Source organism: Notolabrus celidotus, chromosome 22 (genome assembly GCF_009762535.1).
Source record: "Notolabrus celidotus isolate fNotCel1 chromosome 22, fNotCel1.pri, whole genome shotgun sequence".
Classification (NCBI taxonomy): domain Eukaryota; kingdom Metazoa; phylum Chordata; class Actinopteri; order Labriformes; family Labridae; genus Notolabrus; species Notolabrus celidotus.
Window position 1 is genome coordinate 10,168,554 of NC_048293.1, and position 19,162 is coordinate 10,187,715.

Genomic DNA, 19,162 nt, shown 5'->3' on the forward strand with positions numbered 1-19,162 from the left:
TTGAACAGGAAGACCCATCCTGACCACCAGCCTATCCCACGGGTCCAAGATATCATGGACAGTTTAGGTGGTAACTCCTGGTTTTCCCTCCTTGATCAGGGAAAAGCTTACCATCAAGGATTTATGTCTGAAGAGAGCCGACCAATGACAGGCTTTGTTATTCCATGGGGACTCTAGGAATGGATACGCATTCCCTTCAGCCTCATGAGTGCCCCAGCGGCTCACGCTCATTGACAGAAAAACTGCTGTGCCACACAAAATTCAGTTGACTTTCAAGGGGGAATATGTTCATCATTTCTTTGAAGGAAACTTTAGCATTGACTGGGCGAGTTGAAGTGGGTAGTGGGTAGTATTGATTTGTTGGAGAAATTCAAGGAGGAAAATGTACTGAATGTTACCAGGACAAATCATCTGCCGTCGAACCTGGAGGACGTATTGGTTGAACCCTCAAGTGACTGACAGAAAGCGTTAAATACTAAGATACTGGCTTGATTTGAAATGTATTCGTTTTTACAAACATGCAAATAAAGACACAAATAATGACAATACAATAAAAAAATATAAAAAAAATGGTTTCTGTTGAAAGGGAATACCTGCAGCTTTCCAAGGCTGCGATGGATGCCCCGATGCCTTTTGCTCTACCTACTTATGCGAGAGGACTTAGCACTGACTGACATAAAAAATAAGTTATTTTTTGTTGAGGGACCATCAGTATTAGCTAATCTCATTCGCACATATTCACACCGTTGAACAAAAGCGGGAACAATATGGGGTTCAGTGTCTTGCTCAAGGACACTTCTGCAAGGAACTGCCGGAGCTGGGATCGAACCGCCAACCTTCGACTGACTCTACCCACTGGTAATTCTTACATTTATAGCCTCAAAACAGCAATTAGCACAAAGTAAGAACAGAACAGAAACTAGAATGGGCAATTCCTGAAGAAACTGCAGTGTGAGAGCTGGCAGAAGCAAATGTACAAATGTATAAATTGCAACGGTGAAGATTAAGTCTTCCAGACTGTTATTTGGAACTTGTCTACCAATATTATTTAAAAGATTATGAACACAAGTGCAACTTAAGATGTTTTAAAGCTACCACAGTACTCTCTTAGGGCATATTTGCATGAATGAATTGACTTGTAATTTCCATGATAAGGTGATAGAACATACAGGGGCATTGACAATGAGTAGTTCCTGCTATTAGGATATTCAGAGATGTTGCTTAACCCACTAATCCACAAAAAAGACAAGAAAGACACAAACAGTTGCATTACATGATGCTAGTTATCAGCCGCTTCTGTTCCTTCAATCTTTGCACCCTGCAAGGCACTTCTCAGATTTTTCTATAGACCTTGGGTGCCACCTACAGGTTAAACTGTGACAATTCTTTATGTAAAACTCTGCTTATAATGTTATGTTAACCTTGATAAATCATGTTAAACATAGTTTTACAAAAAGACACAAGGTGAGACTTAAGTCATTTAGATGCTGATAAAGATCCTTTCAACAAGGTTTCTTTAAAAGTTATCAACAAAAATGCAATACATCTTGTTTGAAACCAGCTGCAGAGCTCACTATGGATGCAATAGCATACAATGATGTAAGATGTCACAACATAACCATGTACACTTTTACGGGAAGAGGATTAGGGCCACTGGAATAAAGGAAAAAATTGAATTAAGGTGCAAATATTTAACAAGAAAGTCAGAATTCTGACTTCAATCTCAGAATTCTGAGAAAAAAGGTCATACTTCTAACTTTAATTCTAGAATTCTATCTTTAATCTTAGAATCCTCACTTTTTCTTGGAATTCTCACTTTGTTTCTAAGAAAAATAAAGCATATATTGAACTTATTATTTTTCTTCAGTGGCCCTCATCCTCCTCTGCATGTTTATTATAAATTTTGAAAATATTCACACATCAGCCAATCAGTATGAAATGTGTTGTCAACACTTTGGTGAAGTTGGATGTAATATTCAATGAATTCAAAGTTTTCTGTACAGTAGTGATTACAGTAAAACAAACAGGACAGGCTCAAGTTTGACACCATGGAGTTAATTGATTTTGCATATTTTGAAAAACTTAGAGTGATGGTTGCAGTGTATGAAATGTTCAGCATCATCCAAGGAATGTGCTGTGCAAATATTTATTTCGTAAGCATAACTGTGTTTTGATTTATTAGCATTAAATAACTTGGTGTTTTGTCCCATTGAATTCCATTCAAAATTGTATGCTTTAAATATTAATATGAGAGTTGCCAGCTCTCACACTAATAACAGCAGCACAGCCCAACAATAGGGAAGACAGCACAACCTGAGGACAGTGGAACAAGAGAACAAGGACAAGTGTCAAAATGACACCTGTTGATTAGGGGGGTGGAGTGGGAAAAAGTCATGTTAGGTGAAAGGTTAACCTGATCTGCCCTACCTTTTCTGACACAGATCAGCTCATGACCTCCACAGTTTCGGTCACCACCTGTAAAGACAAATCTCTGTAAATGAATACTGCTGTGATAAAATGAAGGGATTACATAGCAAACATGGAAAAATGTGGAAATATTTGGAGCATTTAATGAACTTTCAGGGGATGTATGGGGCCCCGTTTGTAAAGTTGTGCACACTGAAGATAACAGCAACATTTCTCCAAATTTAGCTCCAAAACGTCATGAAAACATAGTGTGAATATTTAAAATTCACTTTTTAAAATAACATTTAGAGCAATATTTTTGATCTTCTTCATATTTAATTTTGTTGTGAAAAATATATTTAAGTTACAATCACTGTTAAATCTAAATATTAAATATAAATCAAAATGTTAAATGTTGAATCTAAATGTTAAATGCAAATATTAAACATTAAATCTAAATGTTAAGTATAAATATGAATGTTAAATGTAAGATATAAAGACTGATTGTTAAGTATAAATATGAATGTTAAATGTAAGATATAAAGACTGATTGTTAAGTATAAATATGAATGTTAAATGTAAGATATAAATGCTGATTGTTAAATAGAAATATTAAATCTTAATGCTAAATGTAGAGAATTGTTGCTGTTATTTTACGTGCGCACAACTTTACAAACGGCGCCCTATAGTGATGACCATGGATAATATATAACCAGTATTCAAACAGTGTATGGTAACAATATGTTATGTGGGTGGACAGTTTAAAGACAGTTTGAGCTGTTAAAAACCAAAGACCGTGCCAGGGAGGGGCTTGAGTGTACTTAAGCTACCCCTGTAATAGGCATAGCAATCCTAAGAAATTTCTGAGGTTTGATTCAATTGTTAATATAGTTCTCTTTACATGTGAGTCCTATATATTTCAACTAAAGTCAAGAAATCTTAATAATTTTTTTTCCTCCTGAAAAAATATAATGAAAAGCCAAATCAGATGATTATTTTTAGCCAATTGAGCAGCACGCAGCAGACCTTTGACCTTAGGTACACTTTGTGTTTGAGCACCATTTTTAACTTGTTTAGCAATAGTGTGTATCACAATGGACCGTTTTGTATTTCATAAATGTCAGTTCAGTTAAAAACAGCAACGGAGAGAGATGGTGATCCGCATAAGGCTTTTTCAGGTGCCGTTTCATGGGGCTGAAGGAGATTTAGAAGTGTCGGTCACTACCCATATTCTGAGAACGGCGACAAGGATTGGGACCCATATCTTCTGTTGAGGAATCAGGCAGTGCCACAGAAACTAGCAATCATCTGTGTTAGTGTCAAAGTTCTTCAAAAATACCCATGCATTCACGTTCAACCATAACAACAGACAGTTTTATCATGAAGACTTCAGACCTGGCTGCGGTGCATAAAATTAAATGCACTTGATGGTTGAGGCACATGTCAAAATTCCTGGAGGCCTACTTATTCCTATGAAATGATGAAGAATGAAATACTGTTGATATTGTTTGATTTAAGTATCGGAACAAAAATCTTGTTGGGGAATCTAAAATTGGGTCAGGTTCAATGGTTTTTCAGGAAATGTCTGAACATTTTTCAAAAAGGTGGTTCCAGAATGAGTGCAAAGATGGGCAAATCCCAGAACATGTGGCCAGTTGTTGCTAGTTCAAGGTGGCACCAAGTGCAAAAAGGATCTGTATTGGGATAGAATTTAGATTGTTTCTTATGTCTTAGACAGAGTGAGGAGGTGTGGACACGCTGTACAGCATAATTCCAGGTCTCCGTGGAGACTTTGACATTAAGGTCCTGTTTCCAGGCAGATTTAGTTTTGTCCAGGCCAGACTTTCTTTTTGTTTGGACGAACTCATATATTTCAGAAACATTCACCTTTGCAACTGTATCCCAGTCCAAAATTATCTTTAGTTCCCTCTTGACTGTCTAAGGTCAAGATCTGTATCCGGTCCATCTCAGATCTTCTGCAATCCATGTTCTCCCATCCGCCAACACTCATCAGCTGCGTTTTCCGAACGCAACATGGAGCAGGACTGCAGGACAGCTGGAGTCATGTGACCGAGGTTTTCCCGCGGTAATCACGGAATTAACAGTTGTCAAACTACTCTCCTCATCCATGTTGTCTTTATTGGTCTCTGAAAACCTCTGACCTGTTTGCAATGATCGATACACTCACCAAGGAAAACTAATCACTTCAGCAATCTGTCAGCACACACACAACCCAGCTCACCTCTGTTACTGCCGGTAACAAAGTCATGAAAGACACTATATTGGACTTACAATCGCACAGTGTGAGGGACAATCTCATTTTCACCAGCATTCCAGAACAACCCACAAACGATCCAGAACAAATTTATAAAGGACTTCATGATTCAGAAGCTTAGGCATCCCACTGAGAGTGTTCAACACCATCCATGTCCACTGTGTTCACTGTCATGAGTCGGACGGACTACGGACTTAACAACCATTACCCAAAAGAAATCCTGTACTGCCTCAAACAGCTTCATCCCATCCATAAACAAACTATTCAAAAAGGAAAACAAGTTTTCATGTCCATTGACAAACTTGACATAGATGGACAATTATAGTGTGACAATGGCATAGCTCTGTGGCTCTTCTACACGCCCTGAACGCCCTTGCTCTCTCTCTTTCTCTCTGCCTCACAAGCTACTCACACATGCACACACATGCACACACACACACTCACACATTACCCGTTCTCTGCCCCCACAGAGTGGTAATGGTAATATCTATGGGCCAACCTGAAGACCCATCATTTTTTCATAACTTATTTTCCTCCATTTCCATTAATTCTTCATGCCCTGCCATGCAAGGAGGCAATTTCAACACATTCATCAGAAGCAACAACTCAAACAATAAACACACCTGGTAATCAACTGAGACAATTAAACAGTTCATCAATGATTTTGGTCTTCATGGTAGTTGGCGGCTACAACATCCTTCTGCAAGACAATATTCATTGTTCTCACCAGTTCATCAGTCGTATTCACGCATTGACTTTTTTCCTTACCAGCAATTCAAATATACCTAATATTTGCGACACAAAAATCCACTGTGATCGTAATGTGTGTGAATTTTTTGTGTGTATTCTTGTAGTTTGAAATGTGGGTTCAATCTCGGGGAGGTGATTGGTTGTGACTTTAGATCAGCAGATGATAGGCTGGGTCGGAGGGCTTTCCCTTCATCAGCTGAGGGATGACTCACATGTTAAATTAATCTTGTGACAGAAGCAGATTTGCTTGTTTAATGTATTAGTTTTGTTTTCAAATCAAAAAGTTTGCATGGCTCCTTGCAGGTGTGTATAACAATATAAGTTAAGATTTTAATTTGATTTGATTGATCTCAATTGATGCGACCCCCCATTTTATGACTATAAAGCTTTTATTTTGTCGTTATTTATTGAAACCATGTTTCAGCAGTTTCAGAGACATGACCTGGACTTCTGACCAAAGACTTCTGACCAAAGGATTGAGACTTGACCTGGACATGTGATCAAAGACTTGAGACTTGACTTGCACTTGCAAAAAGTAACTTGTGCCCATCTATTACCAACACCATATGAAGAATCTCACTGTTGCTCATTTAACTTGGTATTTGCCATCCCCTCACTCTTCATTTGAACCATAAACTTCTGAAACCAGAACTCAAGCATTCAAAAAGACAGAACAAAATAATAATAAACAAAATAATGGTTGACATTATGGTGGTTATGCTGATTATCTCCACAGTCTATGATAAATATTCAGGGAAACTTGAGCTGCTAAATAACAAGAAAGTCTGAAAACCTTTCCTGCCAAACTGGGAGCTGGAAGCCAAGTGGTTGTCAAGTAGATCTATACGGCAGCTGTGCGTGGGAGGAAGCTTTTGGTGCTCTTTCACTCTTCATTCACTTACCACACACCATACTTGTTAAAAATAACATTTTTTTCCATGTATGCTAGAATAAAGTAAAAAGTGCTGGTGTTTCTATCACATCACAAGCAATCTCCCCTTCACCTTTTAAATCTGGTGGGGATAAATATTTGCGTTAAATCCTAAACGAGCTGGATAGCAGACCTTGCCAGTTCAATAGGACCTCAGATGTATGATTAAGATTCTTTTGAAGAAAAGAAAATACCATTTCACTCCCTTACATCTCCCCTTGATTACCTAGAGACCCATATCCAGTGATGTTGCTAGGTTTTTAATGTAGTGAGTCCCCAAGGACCCATGGATGGTGGTTTGAGTCGATCCCTGGGAACTAAAGGGGTCCCCAATGCTTACTCTGGATCTTGTTTGCGACAGGATATGGCAAGTCTCATCACAGCTTCATCTCCTGCATGTATTTACTGTGTTAATGTGAAACATCTGGGAGTTACACCTCGACCAGCTCTCACAGAATTATTAGCCTACATATCTGCATAATCAGTCAAAGCCAGGCCAAGCTGCACATAATAAAACCAACACATTAAAACTTACATTCACGCATCAAACAAAGTTAATATCAGAGAGAGGGAGAGCTCGCTGATTGAAGTGAGCACTCTGTCGTAATGTGAGGAGAGCCTTCAGACAAAACAGTAGAGGTGGGAGATACAGTCTCAAAATTATATTTTGATATTTGAAGAAAGACTACAATAACGATATAAATGACAATATTTTCTATCAAAGCATTAACTTTTTGTCCACCTGCCAATGTGGCTAGTGGACTCCAGAACTTAGAGAGTAGCTACTCATTATAAGGGGTGTGACACAAGTATCGATATGAGGGGCTGAATAGCGATATTTTAATTTGCTAAATGCTGCATTACCCTGTCAGTTTGACTCACCGTATCACTACTAAATGACTCCACGTGGTGGCACTTTTGGCATGAACGAGGGGAATGTGAAGAGCTGTCTATTGATCTCAGAAGAAGTTGACAACAGTGAAATACTAGAAGAAGGCAGCGGGATGTCAGACAGCCGTTAAAAAAAAGAGCTAGAAATGTGGTAAGCACTCTTAAAACAAAAAAGAAAAACTGTTGCAGCTCTGAGACCGGCTGAGACGAGAGGACAGATGGCTGATACAGTCAGGTCTGCAGAGAGAGTTTCACTCACCTGCAACTGATGGACTTAACATGCCACGGAGTCCAACGCCATAGTTACTGCTCGTTTACTGAAAACGAGAGGGAAATGCTCCTAAGTGCTACAAACAAGAACGATGTACAGGACTTACAGCAGTGCTCATATGGCAGAAGTTTTACTAAAGACTACGAGGAATGGGTGTTGACTGAAAAGATGCTGCTGTAGTTATTGATGTCACAGAGAATACAACTATCTGTTACAGGTACAGTCACACAAGTAAATATTAAAATAGTTGTTTTAAAGTTTGAACATAAAATGATAACAGCTTACAGACACCAGCTGGTTGTGTTTTTCAAGCACTGAAATTTACTTAATTTTTAAATGTGCCATTATTTAAGAAATGTGTCATAACACCAACAGCTGGTTTAAAGCTCTATAAATTTAATTTACAGACTGAAAACATGAACATTGTTTCATCTCAGTGAAACCAAAAAAGAGTGCAGGGAATAAATACACTGCTCAAAAAAATAAAGGGAAAACTTAAACAACCCATCCTAGATCTCGATTAATGAAATATTCCAGTTGAAAATCTTTATTGATGACAAAGTGGAATGTGTTGAGAACCAAATAGCATAAAAATGATGAATGGAAATCAAAATTATTAACCCATGGAGTTCTGGATTCAGAAGCATACTCAAAATCAAAGTGGAAAATCCGATCACAGGCTGATCCAACTTCTGTGGAAATTCCTCAAGACAATTCAAAATGAGGCTCAGTAGTGTGTGTGGCCTCCATGTGCCTTATACACTCCCTACAACATCTGGGCATGCTCCTGATGAGACAACAGATGTTCTCTGGAGGGATCTCCTCCCAGACCTGGATCAGGGCATCAATCAACTCCTGGACAGTCTGTGGTGCGATGTGGCGTCGGTGGATGGAACGAGATGATGTCCCAGAGGTGCTCTATTGGATTCAGGTCTGGGGAAAGGGCAGGCCAGTCCATAACATCAATGCCTTCATCATGCAGGAACTGCTGACACACTCCAACCACATGAGGTTGGGCATTGTCATGGATCAGAAGGAACCCAGGACCCACTGCACCAGCATATGGTCTTACAATGGCTCTGAGGATCTCATCCCGGTACCTAATGGCAGTCAGGGTACCTCTGGCTAGCACATGGAGGTCTGTGTGGCCATCCAAGGATATGCCTCCCCAAACCATCACTGACCCACCACCAAACCAGTCATGCTGGAGGATGTTGCAGGCTGCAGAACGTTCTCCAAGGTGTCTCCAGAGTCTGTCACGTCTGTTACATGGGCTCAGTGTGAACCTGCTCTCATCCATGAAGAGCGTAGAGCGCCAATAGCGAATCTGCCAATCCTGGTGTTCTCTGGCAAATGCCAATCGGCATTCACAGTGCTGGGCTGTGAGTGCAGGCCCCACTTGTGGACGTCTGGCCCTAATACCACCCTCATGGAGTCTGTTTCTTACAGTTTGAGCAGAGACATGCACATTAGTGGCCTGCTGGAGGTCATTTTGTAGGGCTCTGGCAGTGCTCCTCCTGTTCCTCCTTGCACAAATGAGCAGATAGCGGTCCTGCTGCTGGGTTGTTGTCCTCCTATGGCCCCCTCCACGTCTCCTGGTGTACTGGCCTGTCTCCTGATATCTCCTCCATGCTCTTGACACTGTGCTGGGAGACACAGCAAACCTTCTTGCCACAGAGCGCATTGATGTGCCACCCTGGATGAGCTGCACTACCTGAGCAACTTCTGTGGGTTGCAGACACCGCCGCATGCTACCTCTAGTAGTGAGGGCACTGGTAAAATGCAAAAGTGACCAAAAATCAGGCAGAAAGGATGAGTACAGGGAAATGGTCTGTGGCCTCCACCTGCAGAACCATTCCTTTATAGGGGTTATCTTGCTAATTGCCTCTCATTTCCACCTGTTGTCTGTTCAATTTCCACAACAGCAGGTGAAATTGATTCACAATCAGTGTTGCTTCCTAACTGGACAGGTTGATATCCCAGAAGTGTGATTGATTTGGAGTTACATTGTAATTTATAAGTGTTCCCTTTATTTTTTCAAGCAGTGTACATTGATCCTGCACTACTCAAGGGGCGGTTGTAGATCAGTGAGTAGAATCCGTCATCTATCAATTGTAAGGTTGGTGGTTCGATCCCAGCTCCGGCAGTCACATGCCGAAGTGTCTTGAGCAAGACACTGATCCCAAATTGCTCCCACTGTTGTTCAGCAGTGTGTGAATGTGTACGAATGAGATTCTCTGATACTGATGGTCCCTACTATACTGCAGGATGCAATTTACAGTCGGTTGTCAGTTGTGCGTGAAAACATAGCCACAGTCCAAAACAAATATAAAATGCCAAAATCAGCAGAACAGGCATGTTTTCAGGTGGGAGACAAGGTGCTGCGCAAAAATATTCGAAGTCAGCAAAGAAAGGGTGGAAAGCTGGATAAAAACTGGATTGGTCCCTTTACGATAGTTGCTATCGACAAGAAGAGCGCAGACCTGCAGTCTTACAACCAGTTCCTACCAAAGGTGAATATTGATCACCTTCGAATTTTCAAAACACCACAGCCAATAATACCTCATAATTTTAAATCTAAAAAAGGACAATCACCAACAGCCCCTGCACCATCAACAGCCCCTGCACCATCAACAGCCCCGGCCCCATCACCACCAACAGCCCCAGTGGCACCAACAGCCCCACCACCATCAACAGCCCCGGCACCACCAACAGCCCCTGCACCATCAACAGCCACGGCACCATCAACTGCCCCAGCACCACCAACAGCCCCTGCCCCAGTACCACCAACAGCGCCACCAACAGGCCACGCAGCAGCTCCAGTGTCAGGCTCTGCTGCAGTCACAGCCTCAGCCCCAGGCAATATTGAAAAATGTATGTTTCAGCATTTTATGTAGTCATCCCTGCACTGCACTGCATTGTGCTTATTTCATTTAGGCAGAGTACATGACAAGAACCTATGGAAGAGACAGTGTTAAATGTTTTTTTATGTGGTTGTGAAAACTATGTTTCAGGATTAGGGTTAGGGTTAGGATTAGGGTTAGGATTAGGTTTAGGGTTTGGATTAGGGTTAGGGTTAAGGTTTGGATTAGGGTTAGGGTTTGGGTTTGGGTTAGGGTTAGGGTTAGGATTAGGGTTAGGGTTTGGATTAGGGTTAGGGTTAGGGTTAGGGTTTGGGTTAGGGTTTGGATTAGGATTAGGGTTAGGGTTAGGGTTAGGATTAGGGTTAGGGTTTAGATTAGGGTTAGGGTTTGGATTAGGGTTAGGGTTTGGATTAGGGTTAGGGTTAGGGTTTGGATTAGGATTAGGGTTAGGGTTAGGATTAGGGTTAGGGTTAGGATTAGGGTTAGGGTTTGGATTAGGGTTAGGGTTAGGGTTAGGGTTTGGGTTAGGGTTAGGGTTAGGGTTATAATTAGGATTAGGGTTAGGGTTATGATTAGGATTAGGGTTAGGGTTAGGATTAGGGTAAGGGTTTGGAATCGGGTAAGGTTTAAGGTTAGGGTTAGGGTTATGATTAGGATTAGGGTTAGGGTTAGGATTAGGGTTAGGGTTTGGATTAGGGTTAGGGTTAGGGTTTGGGTTAGGGTAAGGGTTATGATTAGGATTAGGGTTAGGGTTATGATTAGGGTTAGGATTAGGGTAAGGGTTATGATAAGGATTAGGATTAAGGTTTGGATTAGGGTTAGGGTTTGGGTTAGGGTTAGGGTTAGGGTTGTTATTATTAGGATTAGGGTTAGGGTTAGGATTAGGGTTAGGGTTAGGATTAGGGTTAGGGTTAGGATTAGGATTAGGGTTAGGGTTTGGATTAGGGTTAGGGTTAGGGTTTGGGTTAGGGTTAGGGTTAGGGTTAGGGTTAGGATTAGGGTTAGGGTTTGGATTAGGGTTAGGGTTAGGGTTAGGGTTAGGATTAGGGTTAGGGTTTGGATTAGGGTTAGGGTTAGGATTAGGGTTAGGGTTAGGATTAGGGTTAGGGTTTGGATTAGGGTTAGGGTTTGGGTTAGGGTAAGGATTAGGGTTATGGTTATGATTAGGATTAGGGTTAGGATTAGGTTTAGGGTTTGGATTAGGGTTAGGATTAGGGTTAGGGTTAGGATTAGGGTTAGGGTTAGGGTTAGGATTAGGGTTAGGGTAAGGATTAGGGTTAGGGTTAGGGTTAGGATTAGGGTTAGGGTTAGGGTTAGGGTTTGGATTAGGGTTAGGGTTAGGGTTTGGATATGGGTTAGGATTGGGGTTAGGGTTAGGGTTAGGGTTAGGGTTAGGATTAGGGTTAGGGTTATGATTAGGGTTAGGGTTATGATTAGGGTTAGGGTTAGGATTAGGTTTAGGGTTTGGATTAGGGTTAGGGTTAGGGTTTGGATATGGGTTAGGATTGGGGTTAGGGTTAGGGTTAGGATTAGGGTTAGGGTTATGATTAGGGTTAGGGTTAGGATTAGGTTTAGGGTTTGGATTAGGGTTAGGGTTAGGGTTAGGGTTTGGATATGGGTTAGGATTGGGGTTAGGGTTAGGATTAGGGTTAGTGTTAGGGTTAGGGTTAGAAGCAGAACTAAACTTAAGCAAACAGAACCAGAACCAAGCTCAAGCAAACAGAACCAGAACCAAACCCAAGCAAACCCAACAAGAACTGAACCTGACCCGAACCAGAACCGAAACCGACCTGACCCGAACCAGAACCGAACCAGAACCAGAACTGAACCAAACCAGAACCAAACCGAACCGAACAAAACCAGAACCCAACCAGAACCCAACCAGAACCCAACCAGAACCCAACCAGAACCGTACCAGAATTGAACCAGAACCGAAAAAGAACCGAACCAGAACTGAACCGAACCAGAACCGAACCAGAACCGAACCAGAACCAGAACCTTACCAGAACCGAACTGAAGCAAACACATAGGGTTTGGGTTAGCGTTTGGGTTTGGATAAGGTTTATGATTAGGGTTAGGGTTAGAACCAGAACTAAACTTAAGCAAACAAAAACAGAACCTAACTCAAGCAAACCGAACCAAAACCAAACTCAAGCAAACAGAACCAAACCTAAGCTTACCCAACCAGAACTCAACCAGACCCAAACCAGAGCCGAACCAGAACCGTACCAGAACTGAACCAGAACAGAACCAGAACAGAACCAGAACCGAACCAGAACCAAACCAGAACTGAACCAGAACCGAAATCAAGCAAAACCAGAACCAGAACCAAACTAGGGTTAGGGTTAGGATTAGGGTTAGGGTTAGGGTTATGATTAGGGTTAGGATTAGGGTTAGGGTTAGGGTTATGATTAGGGTTAGGATTAGGGTTAGGGTTATGATTAGGGTTAGGATTAGGGTTAGGGTTAGGTTTAGGGTTAGGATTAGGGTTAGTGTTAGGATTAGGGTTAGGGTTATGATTGGGGTTAGTGTTAGGATTAGGGTTAGGGTTTGGGTTAGGGTTATGATTGGGGTTAGTGTTAGGATTAGGGTTAGGGTTATGATTAGGGTTAGTGTTAGGATTAGGCTTAGGGTTATGATTAGGGTTAAGATTAGGGTTAGGGTTAAGATTAGGGTTAGGATTAGGGTTAGGGTTAGGGTTATGATTAGGGTTAGGGTTAAGATTAGGGTTAGGGTTATGATTAGGGTTAGGGTTAAGATTAGGGTTAGGGTTATGATTAGGGTTAGGATTAGGGTTAGGATTGGGGTTAGGGTTAGGGTTATGATTAGGGTTAGGGTTTGAATTAGGGTTAGGATTGGTTTAGGGTTATGATTAGGGTTAGGGTTAGGATTAGGCTTAGGGTTATGATTAGGGTTAAGATTAGGGTTAGGGTTAGGATTGGGGTTAGGGTTAGGTTTAGGGTTATGATTAGGGTTAGGGTTAGGGTTAGAAGCAGAACTCAACTTAAGCAAACAGAACCAGAACCAAGCTCAAGCAAACAGAACCAGAACCAAACCCAAGCAAACCCAACCAGAACTGAACCTGACCCAAACCAGAACCAGAATCAGAACCGAACCAGAACCAGAACAGAACCGAACAAAACCAAGACCGAACCGAACAAAACCAGAACTGAACCTGACCCGAACCAGACCCGAACCATAACCGAACCATAACGAAACCAAACCAAAACCGAACTAGAACCGAACCGAACACAACCACAACTGAACCAGAACCGAACCAGAACCGTACCAGAACCGAACCAGAACCGTACCAAAAAAGAGAGATCTTCAAATAAAGAGTGCGTCTTTACACCAGTACGATTTTTTCAGAGTTTACAGTAACTCAAATAAAAAAATATGACATTTGCTTTGTTTTATATCAACCACTTAGCAGGATGAATATCATGATTAAGCAGGTATATTTTGAGTTTGAGTTGAGTTAAGACACATTTGTGGACATTTTTGTCATTCAGTTCTATTTAGGTCATTAATGCACTGATCCTCTGATCATTATTATTATTTATTTATTCCAGTAAGGCAGCTTCCTGATTCCTTTGCTGGCCCTTTTGTTTTTTTCTTAGCTCATTTTATATTTTTTGAGAAAAGAGAAAGCTGATGTTGCCCATCATTGTTACTTAGTTGCACTAATAAAGTGAAGTGCTGTACATCTGTGGTTGCATTATTCTATTATCAATTTGTCAGATCTTCAGATGCTTATCACCTGTCCCCTATCACCAAGGCCATGCACTGCACCTTGGGGGACAGAGCCTTTGCCATCAGTGCCCTAACTCTCTGGAACTCCCTCCCTCCACATATCCACAACTCTGACTCTGCGCACTTCATGTAAAGCGACTTTGAGTACCCAAGTGCTATATAAGTCCTATCAATATTATATTATTATCATTATTATTTGCTGCAATTAAAAAAACTGTCTCAAACCAATATCTTGACTAAATGATTACATAAATGAGCCAGTGATATTTCATCATCAAATGGTTTTTTTTAACCACAAATCAAGGAATAATTTCATGTAAATAAGGCATGTTGCATCACTAATCCAGAATTGTGTCAGTATGAGGGGGTGTGGGACGGAAGTGCGGACCACATGGTTTCTTAGAGTTAATCCAAAAGGAATAACCAATAAAATCGCAAGCGATCAGATGGAGAGGGGAAAACCATAATAAAAAAGGCTAAAACAAAGAGACTCCAAAACATAAACAAAGCTTTACCATGATAAGAGAGAAACTAAACCATCGCTGCAGGAAACCCTTTAAGAAAATTAAAGGGCTGCTAGAGATGCCCTAGAAGAAAACCAAAAGACTGGGGTAAAGACCAACCTAACTAAAACTAACTATTTTCTTATAGACCTAAACAGAGAGGGCAATATAACCAGGGATTGATGGTGCTTAGGAAAACTATACAATGCAGAGATCACAGAAGCGCTCCTCTCATTAACTCTGAAGGTGAGTTAATGAGTCAGCACAGGGATCTGGAACCCAGGAGTACATATAAGCTTCCCACACCTGCTCCTGATCAGGGGCAATCAGGCACACACACCTGACCCTGCACTGTGCTGATTAGCTCACCAAACTCAGGGGCTGTTTTCGAAACTGCCTACTATACTAGCGTACTGATCTGGCCAAAATTCAGTTTGTAGTTTGCAGTATGTGAACAAGAGCTAAATCTGCAGTATGCCAAAACTACCTGGATGTCATACTCATTCGGGAAAATGTATCAGTATGCAACGGACCAGTCCCCCTCACGAACTGCTTTCCACAAAGCACAGTGCTAACGTTCCACCTTTTCTTTTTGATTATTTTTTGATGGGAGGCACTTTGTGTGAAGGTGCTGTGAAAATTATTAAATTCCACATAAACCACTTCTTAACTTTTTAAATAAGCAGATGCTAAAGAAGCAGTTTCGCGATCAGACTGGTTGGTGTTTACTTCCGCTTTCTGAAACTGAGAACAGGTACAACAGAACAGTCATACTACATACTAACTTCAAACGCAGTATGTAGTATGCCGTACTTACTGCATTCAAAACGTATTAGAAATTATAGAATAATGGCATTAATATCAAAAGACCGTGTAACCATAAGAACATTTACCTATTATATGGAATAACACAACAGAATCATATGTATTATATTATCTTAGTACAAAAATTGAATGCACTAGTGTGTTTATCACCTAGACGTTACAATTGGTAACTTTGCCAACTTTAGACTGTGAAAAAGAGGGAGATTTTCTGGGGTATGAGAGCATCAGCCTATACCCAACAAACTTGTCCATATATTACCATAAATTACAGATAAATAAATTAACTTGCATTAACTTTCATTATCAAGAACTGGGCTAAACCATTTGAATGAGGGATGAATACAAACTTTACCAGCTCAGAAGGACTGAAGCAACTGATAGAGACTTAAGCAATTGATGACATACAGCTACTACAGGGAGAGGGGTAGATTTTTTCTGAATTCTTTTTTTCTTAAAGATGCTGAGGATGCAGGTTAACCTTAAAAGCCTTATGATGATCGGTCGAGGCAGATGGCTGTCTAACATGAGTCTGATTCTGCTCGAGGTTTCTGCCCGTTAAAAGGAAGTTTTTCCTTGCCGCTGTTACTAGCTAAATACTGTGAGGTACAATGCTCATGGTGGATTAAAATGAGATAAGATTGCGCCCTGTTAGTAAGAGGGTACTGGATCATATCCGGTCTTGATGTTGGGTCTTTGTTAATAATTTAAACTTGAGTATGGTCTAGACCTGCTATCATCTTGACATAACGTTTGATGTGATTTGGTGCTATACAAATAAAGATTGATTGATTTATAAATGATCACAGCAAGATGATGATCCTAAAGACTAGTTAATATTAGTAGTTTTAATCATTATATATCAGAAGGAATGAAACATAAATCGATGATATTAAAAATAATAAAAAAAGAATTTAGCAGTTACGATAATATTAAGAATGTAATTAACATTTGACTTGACTTAGAAAAGTGTACAAATATAGAAATTACATCTCTTTATCTTTCTGGGAAGGACCAAAAATCTAACTGTGCCCCCCACCTATGTGGTGCCATTTGTAAAGTTGAGCACACCGAAAATAACAGCAGCTACCAGCGCCCCTTACAAATTCACACTGCTGCCTAGCGTAAGTACCAAAATAAAAGCTTCATAAAGCGATACAGATATCCCACCCATAGTCTGTCAGTACGGACTCCTACAGGTTTTAGCCGGACCGCCTGCCGTAAAGATGTTGGATAGGCAGTATTGCAGGCCATTAAGAGATAGCAACACCAGAGACAGTACTGACCCAGTCTACGGAACGGACCTGCTAAGTTGCTATTGCTAGGTCTGTATCGCTTTATGAAGCTCTTATTTTGGTATTACTGTTGGGTGGCAGTGTGAATTTGCATATTAGCTAAATATTTAGGATCGCAGAGCAACATTTAACATTTGGATTTAACATTTATATTTAACATTTATATTTAGCATTTGGATCTAACAGTAATCGTAACTGTATATATATAAATATACATTTAAAATTAAGTGTGAAGATCACAAATATTGCTCTAAATGTGACACTACGTTTTTATGACGTTTTGAGCTAAATGTGGATAATTGTTACTTTTATTTTCAGTGTGCACAACTTTACAAACGGCGCCCCAGACCCACCCACCCAAAATAACTCTGGCTTGCATGACGCCCCTGGTTTGTACCCTACTTATTCTAAAATGTCTGCTGTCCATGGCATGAAGATATGAAACTCTTCATTTGACCAAACGGGTGTTTTATTATTTACTGTACTAAAATGAAATAGTAGCATTCCAAAGCTGATTTCACATTTACCTTCAAATAACATCAACTGTAAGAAACCTCACACCCTTATGTGAGATTTAACACAAGTTTTTAAGTAGCCTACCAACATCAATCGGGGATACACAGCAGCCAATTTACGAACTAAACAGCAGAGTTACACATTTTACGGCCATGTAAGCGAAAACCAGTTAAAATAGAGGAGCTGTCCATTCAGCACCCTCTTTAAAACTAAGCAAACGCCGTATTGATGTGTACCTTCCACTCTCACACAGCAAAGAAAACCACCGCTTGATATGAAGGAGCAAATGATGCTCACTGTCTCAGTCTAAAGACAGACACAGCTGCCAATGCAATCACACGCACTTTGAATTACAAAATGACATGTATTATTTAAGGATCAAGTTAATGAGCAAGAGACGGGAGACGTAATCGGCCTACTTACCATCAATCGCCATGATGTTTTGTTTCGATCTCCGTCAAAGCCAGTGGTGAAGGTACGGAACGGCCTAATGCAAAAATAGTGAGGAGGGGGGGGACTCAGTGAATGGTACAGTCCGTATGGCACCTTCAAGGATGCCCTTGTGAATGCCACTAGATAACTCTCAAAATAAATGCTCACGATAGAGGAGAGGATTCACAAATTTTTTTTAGAATGTATATAGAAACTATTTTCAAATAAAAATGTTTCAATGCCCACACATTTTTAGTCCTCATATAAAGCTACAAATAAAACATCAACATATAAATACAACCTCACTTCAAAAAAGTTGGGATTTTGTTGAATATTAAGCACATAATTTGATGTTTTGCAAATCATTTAAAGGTACAGTGCAGAATTTTGCTGTGTTTAGCAGGACAGACAGAAATTGAATATAATATTCATAAGTATTTTTCAATGAGTGTATGATCAACTTATTTCAAAAATGATTTTGTATTTGTTTACTTAGAATGAGCATTTTATATTTACAGAAGGAGAGGAACCCCTTCCATGGAGGCCACCATCTTGCTCTGCAACATTTCTACAGTAGCACAGAATGAACAAACTATACACAGCACACATTTTTTATAAGGATTACTTGATAAAGGAAGGATCATACTTATCATGCATCACAGGAGCTTCTTTTAACCTGCATTTGTGGATGCAGCGATCTGTGTTCATAGACAATGGAGTGCAGTGTTTCCACGACATAGCTGTGTCTGCTTTCAATGCAGTGCTGTCTGAGGGCCAGAAGATCACAGCCATCCAATTCTGGTTTTCAGCCTTGTCCCTTTGAGTTCCCCAGATCTTCTGAATCTCTCAATGAAATCATGTACTGTAGATGATTAAATCCCCAAGTGCATTGCAATTTTATGCTGAGGAACACTATTCTTTAGTCGTTGGACTTACTTGGTCTCTCAGAGTATAGTGCACCTCTTTCAATCTTTACTTGAGTGCTCAGCCTCCTTTGAAATGCCCTTTTTTTATATCCTGTCATGTTTTTTATCCTGTTCAAATTAACTTGATTAATTAGCAATTTTTCCTTGTTCCAAGTTGTTTTTTTAAACATGACCCAACTCTTTCAATGCTTTATTGTCTGTGTCCCAACTTTTTGAAACATGTTGCAGGAACCATGTTCTGAAAAAAAAGAAAAATCTCAGTTATAGCATTTGATTTGTTTAATTCCTATATTTTCAGTTAATATAGGCTTCAAAGGAATTGCAAACCATCAAATACTGCTTTTATCAACATTTTACGCATCATGTCTGTGTGTGCAAATACATACAGTATATTATGGCATGCCGTTCAGAAAGTTATGATGTATACAACAGCATAAAACTATAAATAAATGAAGTGAAATTCTGAATTTATTGAATGAAAGTCTCTTAGACCTTGTTTGGATAAACATGTTAATCTTATGTTGTAG

The 19,162-nt window shown here is 40.2% G+C and overlaps 1 protein-coding gene across 1 annotated transcript in view; it reads right to left on the reverse strand.

Annotated features, from left to right (window-relative positions):
* Nucleotides 1–17,770, reverse strand: part of syt14a (synaptotagmin XIVa) — a 30,427-nt gene extending 12,657 nt beyond the window's left edge. Inside the window, exons 1-2 of the mRNA XM_034674480.1 lie at nucleotides 17,701–17,770; nucleotides 2,428–2,475 (exon numbers count right to left, since the gene is read on the reverse strand). Coding sequence (XP_034530371.1) covers nucleotides 2,428–2,475; nucleotides 17,701–17,713 — 61 coding nt within the window. The 5' untranslated portion in view covers nucleotides 17,714–17,770. The remainder of the gene's footprint in view (nucleotides 1–2,427; nucleotides 2,476–17,700) is intronic.
* Nucleotides 17,771–19,162: the final 1,392 nt, after the last annotated feature.